Here is a 10,387-nt window from a genome sequence, read left to right on the forward strand (position 1 = left end):
TGATATTTTAATATCAATTATTATAATATCAATCATAATAAATGATATTTAACACTGACAATTAAATTAAATAAAGGGAAAGTAAATATATAAAAATGGTTTTATTTTTTCTATAATTCGAAACAACAATTTATTATTATAAATTAAAAATGGTTAACTTGACAAGAGTGTGTCGTGTATAAAAAGCAATGGCCGTAGTGCACAACCTTCTATAAGAGTAAATTTTCTCTTTCAATTTTAGGGTTTGCTTTGCAAGGATCAATGTTGTTTTATTCGATATTCATGCACAAATACCAACCCACTTGTCCTCTCTTTTAAAGTTTCTTAAAATCGTGTCATCCTATGTTAACCTGAAAATTAGGTAGCATCCCTTGTGAAGAAAAAGCTTCCTTTGTCAAATATTCTAAAAAAAAAAAATACCCAATGATGGTGATGATGACCTTAGGGAATTAAAGCAAGTAGCACACACAAATTATTGAAGCACCACTTTAGAAAGTTAATTTTGGTACATATAATATTGTCATATATAGAAAATAGTGGTAGAAGTGAGAAGAAAGAAAATGCATGGCAACTTTAGATGATTGAGATATTATTTAGGTATGTGAAGGTGAATAATATGATGAGGAAATCTAAGTGAAGATATGAGAGATGAATAAACCTTTTGTCAACTTCACTCTCAAGCCAAAGGATAAGTAATTAATAACAAACAATGGAAAAGTTTAAAAAGTTTGGTCTCAACTAGCACAACTTGCTCATAAGTGCCTTTATTTCATCATATCATATAAAAGATTAATGGGTAGGGGCAGAGAGAAAAGCTCACAAAGTCTATATAATAACTTTTTCATATATGTAGGTGTTTCAGATGGCTAAATATTCTTATGCTAAATATTGTTGCATTAGGATATTTTTAAATGTTTTAAAACTAGACATATTTACACTTTATACTCGATAAAATCACATAATTTAAACATACTTCTTTTGTTTTTATAATCATATATCAACTTATAACAAAATCTATTTTTTATTAAATTATTTCTAAAAATTATATTTTATTTTAAATTTTATATATATTATACTTGAATTTGATTTAAAACATTATTTCTAACAGATAATACATATATATTATATTATAGTTCCCTATATAATTTTGTTTGTCATATTATAAACAGATCATGTACGGTTTATTAAAACAATATTTTATATGATTTTAATAAAGTACAAAAAAAAAAATACGTAAATTAGTTAAAAACGAAATACAGCATTTAAAATTAGTTTAAGAATAGAAAAGAAATATTTTATCCTAATTCAAATTTGTACTTTCACTTTAAAATGTTTCTTAATATTCCTTCAAATATCAGTTCAGAGGAAAATAATTTGAATCGTAAAATTTTGAAAATGATCTTTGACACTATATATTGTTTAATGACGTCACACGTATATAAATCTGGCATGTTAATTGATAACTTAACAAGTTACATGACATCATACGAACCATTTTAAACAATAAAATTCTTAAAAAAAATAAAAAAATCAAAGACTGTAAAACCAAAATTAATAACTTAATCAAACGTTTTCTATATTCTTTCTGTTTCGTTATAGTTATAATATTAGTTTAAAGTTTCTTCACTTAAACCAATAAATTATTTAATATTTTTATTTTGAATATACCTTTGTGGGGGTTGTCTATTATAATTTTTTCATATGAATAAGTTTTTATTTTCTCATATTAATTAAATTAAGGGTATAATTAAAAAATGTTTTCATAAAATTTAAAAATGATAAATAACTTTTTATAAAGAAAATTGAGCATTAAAAAAAAAGTTAAAGGATATTGGATTTTATTAACTTCACAAGTTTTAATGTTTGTGTTAAATGGGTTAAAGAGAAACAAACCAAGACATTAATATTATGTGTGAATAGAGTTACAAATGTCTTACAATTGATACATACATATATTTGGATTATTTACTGCACTTTTATGGAATGGTCAATAATATTTAATATCATTCATAGACTATTAGTTTAGATATGCGTACATATATCTCATACATGAAAATTTTCAATCTCTAGATGTATTCAAATAATTTAAAGCTAAAGTTGAGAATCAACTCAACAAATGGATTAAAAATGTCAGGTTTGATTATGATGGTGAGTACTATGACAATATGATAGATTAGGTGAACAACATTCAAAGGCCTTTTGTCAAGTACTTAGACGAATTTTGAAATCGTCCCACAATACATTATGTTAGGTTCACCTAGCATGAATGATGTGACTCAAAGATGAAACCATACTCTTCAAGATAGGTAAGGAGTGTGATATGTTATTCCACCTTGCCGGAGTTACTTTAGAGAAAGACATTAAGGAATGCAAGTTATATTAAATAACCAAGACGGTTGTCACAACACCTCATGAGCTTTGGATTAGGCAAAAGCCTAATTTAAACCACTTTCGTGTGTTGGGATGTCTAACTGAAGCAAAACCTTATAAGTTAAATGAAAATAAATTCTATTATCGTACAGTGAGCAACTACTTTATTGGTTATTCTGAAAGACCCAAGGACTATAAATTATATGATTTCAAATTAAAGACAATTTTTCAGACAAGAACTACCACATTCTTTAAGGATATTAAGTTTGGGGGAAGAATAAGTTTAAAGACTGTCTTAGAGGAATAACTGGTGAAATTCTAGATCTGATTCGTATAATTATTTTTTATGAAGCAAGTTCATAACCTTTACAAGATATTATTGTTGAATTTCCCACTCAAGACAATTTGGTTGGTTATGAAGAACGAACTCAAGTCCTAAAAATCCTATGCTTCACGAGTTAGTATCTTTGCAAAGATCCATCAAAGAAAGGAGAAGTGTTATTTCAGATGATTATGTGGTATTTTTCCAAGAAAATGAAAGGAATTGAATTTAAAGAGACATTCTCTCCAATTTCATCGAAATAAGTGTTTAGGACAATCATGATTCTTGTTACATATTATTTGGAGTGTCACCAAATGGATGTCAAGAAGATGTTTCTCAGTGACAACATTGACAAAACAATTTATATGGTGTAACTAGAAAACTATGTCAGGAAACCTAAAGAATATAATTTGCACATTGACAAAATCCATTTATTGACTAAAACATATATCTCATCAATGATACCACAAATTTCATCAAGTGATTCTCTCATTTGATTTCAAGATGAATGTTGGTGATGATTGTGTATATCACTAATTCAGTGGGAGCGAGTACATTTTCCTAGTCTTGTATGTTGATGACATACTAATAGCCACCGATAATATAGAGTTGCATGGAATCAAGAGTTTTCTATCTAAACTTTTTGAAATGAAAGATCTTGTTGATGCTTCCTTTGTATTAGGAATTCATATACATTGAAATTGATCTCGAGGTATTCTAAGATTATCTTAGAGGAACTATGTCAAAAAGTTATTAGGCAAATATTTAAGCAATCCAAGAATGAATAATTGGAAAGCAACAAAAAGAGTGAAGTATTTATAGAGAACAAACGGATATATGCTCACATATAGGAGGTCAGACCAATTGAAAATCATTGGGTATTCTAACTCAAATTTTGTAGAATACCAAGAAAGTTTAAGATCCATTCAAGTTATATTGTCATGTTAGTGGGTGGTGAGGTTTCTTAATGCAATGCAAACCAAGCCTTACGACTTCATCCGCTATGAATGCAAAATTTGTAGCATGTTATGAGACATCAAATTATAGAATATGACTGAGGAATTTTGTCATAGGATTGCACATTGTGGGAAGAATTAAAAGATCACTTAAGTTATATAATGACAATGAATCAATTGTATTGTATTCTAACAACAATAGGAGCTAGAGCAAGTCAAAACACATTGACATCAAATTCCTGGTTGTTAAAAAAAGGTAAAAGATGAAAAATTTCCATAAAACACTTAAGGAAAAACTCCATAATAGCATATTCTTTTACTAAAAGACTTCCACCAAAGGTTTCTCATGAGCATGTTGCTATATAAGTGTTTTACAATTTAAGGAATCTTTGGTTTAGCAGGAGTTAGCCACTTTTGTACGTTTCATGTTCTATGTTTAGTTTTATATATGCATTCATTATCTTTTGAATATATTTGGTTTTAATAAATACATATATTTTATTGTTCAAAAATTACACTTTGTAGGTTAAGGTTATTATATTTATCTGATTAGATAAATTAGGGACCAATTGAAAATAAAAATGCACATATACCTTCACCTAATTTTCATGTTACATATTTCGTGATGAGTCCATGTCATTTGAGCATTAGTGATAACTCACATGATTAGTTGTAATTAACGCATTAGTGATCACTTGCATGTTTAGTTGCAATTAATGTGATGAAAAACTATTTTGGTTCTATATGTACATGTAATAAGTGTATGTGTGTGTTGGGTATATATATCTATATATGATACATAATCAAATGTGTTAGAGTCATGATATTTTATTAGCCAAATATTAAAGTGATCTAATTAATTTAATTTATGGTTAAAGACATATGTCGTGAAATATTAATTATGTAGAGACCATAAACAATATTTTTATTTGATAAGGAAACAAATTAAAAATATTCAAACTCAAAAAAAAAGTAATTGATAAAGGTTATACTTCTCGTATGTAAGTATATATATTATTTTTGTTTCTTTTCTCTTCATCTCCAAAGAGAAAATAGAAAAAGAGTTTAAGATATTTTAGAGTTGAAAGATAAAATACATTTTCGTCTATGTTATTCTCAATGACTAATATTGTTATTTTATTATTGATTTGTTTAATTCATAATTTAACAAGTAACTATAGGGTGATAAGTACTGTAATAATAATAATAATTATAATAATAATGATAATATTGATGATAATATTGATAAAAATAGTAATTTATACTATTATATAAAATAAACATACGTTTTCGTAATATTTTTTGGTATATCTTTTACTTAAAAGATTTTTCTCTTTAATAAAAATAAAAAATAATATTTTTCTAATACAGTAATTGAATATTTTTAAACTATATTTTTAATGTAAGAAAAATATAAGTATGCATATAAGGAATGAGATATTATTTTCATTATTAACAAGTGAAAACACTTGTAACACATGTTTATTAACCTTTTTATAATAATAAAATTATTATTGCTAGTATTATTATTATTATTATTATTATTATTATTAGGAAATTAAGTATAAACAGTTTGTATAATTTTATTGTAAATAGCTTTTATTTATTTTATAAATATTTTTATAATAAAAAATATAGTTACATTTTAAAAATTGTTAAATTGAAAAAATAATTACTAAAAAGAAAGTCTATTATATATAAAAATAAATGTAGATAAAAATATAATAATAAATGACGATGAAAAAAAATTATAAGTAAGATAATAAGAATAATATTATAATGCAAATTAAATAATAATAATAATAATAATAAAATATTAAATATTAATATGATAGTAACAATATACTGATGAAAAAAATATGAAAAAAAAAGAAATTATGCATATGATATAATAATAAGAATTACTATTACCATGTCTCTAAAATATTATCGGTTTTGAAAAGTATAACAGTTTTATTCTTAAAAAAAAGTTTGAAATAATGTTTCAAATAGTATAAAAATCTTTAAACTGTCTTAAAACTATGTATATTTTATGTAAAATTATAGAGTGTGATAAAAACAAAAATTAAACATGTTTTTTATTCTTAAATTATTATAAAATTTTAGTTTTATTTATAAATTAATTTATATAATATTTAATTCCCATACTTTGTAAAAATCATATAAAATACTTTTCCATCAAACATAAGCATTTTAAAGTGAAATATAATTTCGTTTCGACATACCATTTGTTAAAGATAATATTTTACATAATTTTCATAAAATTTATTATAATTTAATTTAAAAACAAAACACAATTTTATATAATAATTTGAGAGAAAAGGAAATATATTTAACCCTAGTAACAATCACAACATCATTGATAAGAGTGAAAACACTTATCACTATGGATGATTGCGTTAGACTAAGTGTTATGTTGTAGCACATGGTTGCCCTACAAATGCCATGGTTCTATACTTGTTCCAAGTAGGGTTTAATTCCAAGTGTGTGAATGATAAAAAAACATAACCCTTTTAACAAAAAAACTCGAGACAATGGAAAAAAAGAAGAAAAAACAGATAAAGATTGAGAATTTAATGCCTATATTGAATATTGTTTGATTGAAGAACTAGGCAAAAATGAAGAGAAAGAGAAAAGAAGCTGCCAAAGTAATGTTTGTTCCCTCAATGGAAAGTATATTACAGCCCTAGAGTTGAAGGGATGGATGACTAAAAGGGTGCAGCAGAAGGGTTGACAACAATGTGCCTAAGAGGGTGTGCAACATCACCACCACCAGCATGCTTAACAAACTCTGCTGGAGACAGGAAGTTCCCATGGCACACACACATGATCCTCACTTCCTCTCCCTTACCATATTTGTACAATATTCCTTCAATCCTTCTTCCATTTGGACCATCCCCTTTTGTAAACACACAAGGCATGTCTTCCATTGAGTTTGTCCCAATTTGCTTTCCCATTATGTTCTGGGAATGATCAGATTTCTTAGATGGATTCTCCACCTCTGCTTTGGAACTTCTAGCCACATTCTCATTTCTCTTAGCCCCTAAACCCACACCATCTTGTGCTGATTGATTACTAGCAGGGCTTGCTTCACCACCACCTGTCATTTCACCAAAACTACATTATCAAATCTTCCTTTTCTTAAATTTCATCTTTTCATTTCCCTCATTTTCAATATCAAGTAACAAATTCCAATAAATTATGTTTTGTTTCATTCTGCAATAAGTGGTGATCCATGAGCATCCTTTTAATGCCATGGAAGCGTTTAAATATCAATCACTGTATATTTAGAAAGTAAATGAATGAACTTAAAAAGCAGTCCTTAAAAAGGTTAAGTTCATCTCTGATCATTCTGCACAAATTATATATGCATGCACACAAACGCAGTGTCTAGCCACGGAAATCATTTCGGTTATAAATGACAGCAAATTTTTGTTATACCATCAGTAAAGGAAGGCAATAATAACTTGCAAAGTAAATAACTATTAAGCATCTATTTATGAGGCTGCACATTCATCATCTATGTGGCTATGCCTGAAAAATGTCATTTTTCCTAAGTGATATTGTGTTCTAAACACGTCAAAATAGTCCACTAGCATTAGCTTGTTAGTTGATACAGGTTAAATCATGATCAATCTGAACAGTATTTTTGATGAATGAAGGTAATATTATCACATGTTAAACCAAAGACATTTTGTTCGGAAGTGAAGTCAATCAAACATGCCAAGACATACTCATTTTGCAAACAAGACAAGCAAATTACTATTGAAGTGAGGTTGCAATATCAGAGCACATGCACAAACACAAACCATCTGGTAGAAACTAGCATGACATTCGAAATTGTCTCATGAAGCTCGACAGTCAAAATAGAGCAAGAAGTAGTGTCATTGTCAGTAAAAATGTTCTTTCCTTGACACAGGTATTATACCAAAATTTAAGAATTAAGTATAAGTTCCATGAATTTAGCCAAACTTCAGATTCCATAGCATCATCCAATCATTCCAATTTAGTTCTTTTGAACTTTCATGAGTGAGCATTATAAGGGCCTTTGACATCCAGAAACCAGAGCCAGGATGTAGAATCCAAACCTCAGTATAACTCACGTAAGAAGATACAGGCAAAAATACAAAGAGTACTGAAACACTATTTTTCCCACCCAAGTATAATAAATAATTAACAGTTATATCACTTAGCTTGAGTAAGCTTTGATGGGTCTTTACTTAAAAGATAAAAATTTACCCATTGAAATATAAACAACAGATTCGGAATATGTTTGTAATAACAGGAAAATTAACAAATAACCTTAGCCTTGAACTGCTTACCTTAAATGACCAAAGCTTAAAATGGGAATCAATAAGATTAAGGGGTCATGATCTCAATGTAATTGATTATCAGTTCAGCAACTAGTGATGACAATTCAGTTCAATGCTACTATAAAAAGATGTGTATATTATTAACTTGAAAACCTGTAAGATCATACCATAGCAAGCATAACATTTACAGTGGTAATCCATCTCAAATAACATCATATATTCAAGAGCTTTATTTGGTAAAACTAGCATCTTCTCTTCTATTTTGGTATCATAGTTAATTCAAATATGAAACTTCAAATAATGGTATAACGCAATCATGTGCAAGAGAAACTCCCAAATGACAGAATAAAAGTGACTGTTTCACAATGCTGGAATGGTGAAAAAGAAAACCTCACAATCACATATAATTGCAAAACATAATTGCTTTCAGTGTGCTGTGGCTTCTAGGTGATTATTACAATACAGAAAGGGACAAATGCATAACAATGAGAGACTAGAGGGGAAAACTGGAAGGGAAATCGCCCCCATGTTTATATGCATTCCAAATTTCCAAACATATAGTGACCAAATAAAATGAAAAGCCACAAAAATTAACAAGTTAACAGCTTCAGTAAGTAGATTTCAATACAAGTAGAACAACAGTCTTCATGGTTGAATCTCAAGAACACTAAGTCCCCTTACAAGTAACAAAGTAACAAATCGTAAGAGTACTTTGGTGACATAGGTACTGTTAAATATTATATGCTCTTTCAATCATCACTCTTGTTAGTAACCAATTCACACAATCAATTAAAACAAGCAAGTCACACATAAAAAGATACACAAATCACAAATACACATCTGAACAAGCCCTGATGAACCATCACACACTCGTAACACAATCACCACCATAACCACATAAAGCAGCACAATGTCAAACTCATGTACAGTAACCAAAATTTACCTAAAAAAGCCTTGCTATCCATTTCGGACACTGATGAAGAGCTTCCTCCTTGCGAATCTGCCGAACCCTGAGAAGATGGCTGCCCAAACAGACCTTGAAAACCTTTTCCCTTCCCCAACACGTCACCAAGAACAACCTGCTTTGGCGCCGCCACACCCCACCCTAGAGGGGGTGGAGCCAACGTGGCAGAACCAAATCTGGTCAACCCCATTGTCACCACACTGCCACCCTCCACCTCCTCAGCGGCGGCGCAGCCAGCAGCAACGGCCTCCCGGGATCCCTTCTGCTTCTCAGACCGGCGTCTCTTGGCCTCCATCCGGCGCAGAGTCTGCATCTCCTTCCTCCGCCGCCACTCCTCCTCCGTCTCGGTTGGCAGCGAAGACGTTCTCATCAGCGCAGGGAACGCTGCAAGCGGCGGCGCCACCGCGTCGTCCTCCCTGAACAGAGGCATTGTCCCCACCACAGAAGAAGAACGCATAAGCTTCTTCTTTTTTGCGTTCTTGTCCACCCCAAATCTTCCTCCGAGAGAAAGACCAAGGTTCAACTCGAGCTCTTCATCCTCCTCCTGGTCCTGTTGCTCAGGACGAGGGTGATGAAGAGGCTGCGATACGCTAACGTTATTCATATTATTATCCCTAATGGAAACACCTCTCATGAGAAATCCCTGAAGCAAATCCCTCGGGTACCTCTCCATCCTCTCAGAATCCTCGTTACGATTCTGCTGTTGCTGAAGATGGGTAGGTTGATGCTGCTGCTGTTGAGGGTGCCGGTTCTTATAATCCTCCATCATCAATGCCCGTTACAAAAAGACAACAACATAGAACATCGTGAAGTAGTAACACCTGTTCACGGCATGCTCTTCACACAATCCGCGTGTGCAGCAGAAAAGAACAAGCCTTGGTGGGGTGACGAATAGCAGTGATTGAAATCAGCAGTAAAACCCATGACACCCAACATGACTCCTCATCAAATGATGCCAAAAGCAGCACACAGAACACAAGTGGATTACACAAAAACCGGTTCTTTCCTCTCAAAACAGTCGAAATTTAATGCAATTAATTCAAAAAAGAATTTTCCTTTATTCTTCCAGACAGCGCAATCAATCCTCACACAAAACAAATAAAAAAAAAATAACCATCAAAATCAGTTTCTTTTCTTCCTCTTCTTTTCTCACACGTGCGAAACCCAAGCAAAGAAAGAAAGAAGGAACTAAAGACCAATGATTCAAGAAGAAGAGAGAAGAGAAAGAGTGAGGAAAAAATGGGAAGAAGAAGAAGAAGAAGAAGAAGAAGAAAGAAGAGAAGAAAAAGGTGTTGTTTTGCTGAAAGAGGAGAAAAGAAGGAGAAAGTGAAAGAGGAGGAATAATATTTATTTGTGGACGAAAGTACCCCTGAGATGTGACGGGTTGAGTGAGGAGGAAGAGACAAGTGGGTATGGCGAGAGAAGGGCGCGTGGGTGCCACGTGGCGACAGTGACATGATTT

The 10,387-nt window shown here is 30.7% G+C and overlaps 1 protein-coding gene across 1 annotated transcript; it reads right to left on the reverse strand.

The window, feature by feature from the left end:
- Window positions 1–6,195: 6,195 nt before the first annotated feature.
- Window positions 6,196–10,136, reverse strand: LOC106755268 (ninja-family protein AFP1). The gene is made up of 2 exons (XM_014637381.2): window positions 8,905–10,136; window positions 6,196–6,748 (listed from the first exon to the last, which is right to left on the reverse strand). The coding sequence occupies exons 1-2, from the start codon at window positions 9,692–9,694 to the stop codon at window positions 6,357–6,359; spliced, it is 1,182 nt and encodes a 393-aa protein (XP_014492867.1). The 5' UTR covers window positions 9,695–10,136; the 3' UTR covers window positions 6,196–6,356.
- Window positions 10,137–10,387: the final 251 nt, after the last annotated feature.

This window comes from Vigna radiata, unplaced genomic scaffold (genome assembly GCF_000741045.1).
Source record: "Vigna radiata var. radiata cultivar VC1973A unplaced genomic scaffold, Vradiata_ver6 scaffold_100, whole genome shotgun sequence".
NCBI lineage: Eukaryota > Viridiplantae > Streptophyta > Magnoliopsida > Fabales > Fabaceae > Vigna > Vigna radiata.

Excerpts from the sequence above, each read along its gene's own strand:
- LOC106755268 (XM_014637381.2), bottom strand. The coding sequence starts at position 9,694 with ATGATGGAGGATTATAAGAACCGGCACCCTCAACAGCAGCAGCATCAA. Across the intron at positions 6,749-8,904 it reads GGATAGCAAGGCTTTTTTAG|GTGGTGGTGAAGCAAGCCCT; the intron begins GTAAATTTTGGT and ends GTGAAATGACAG.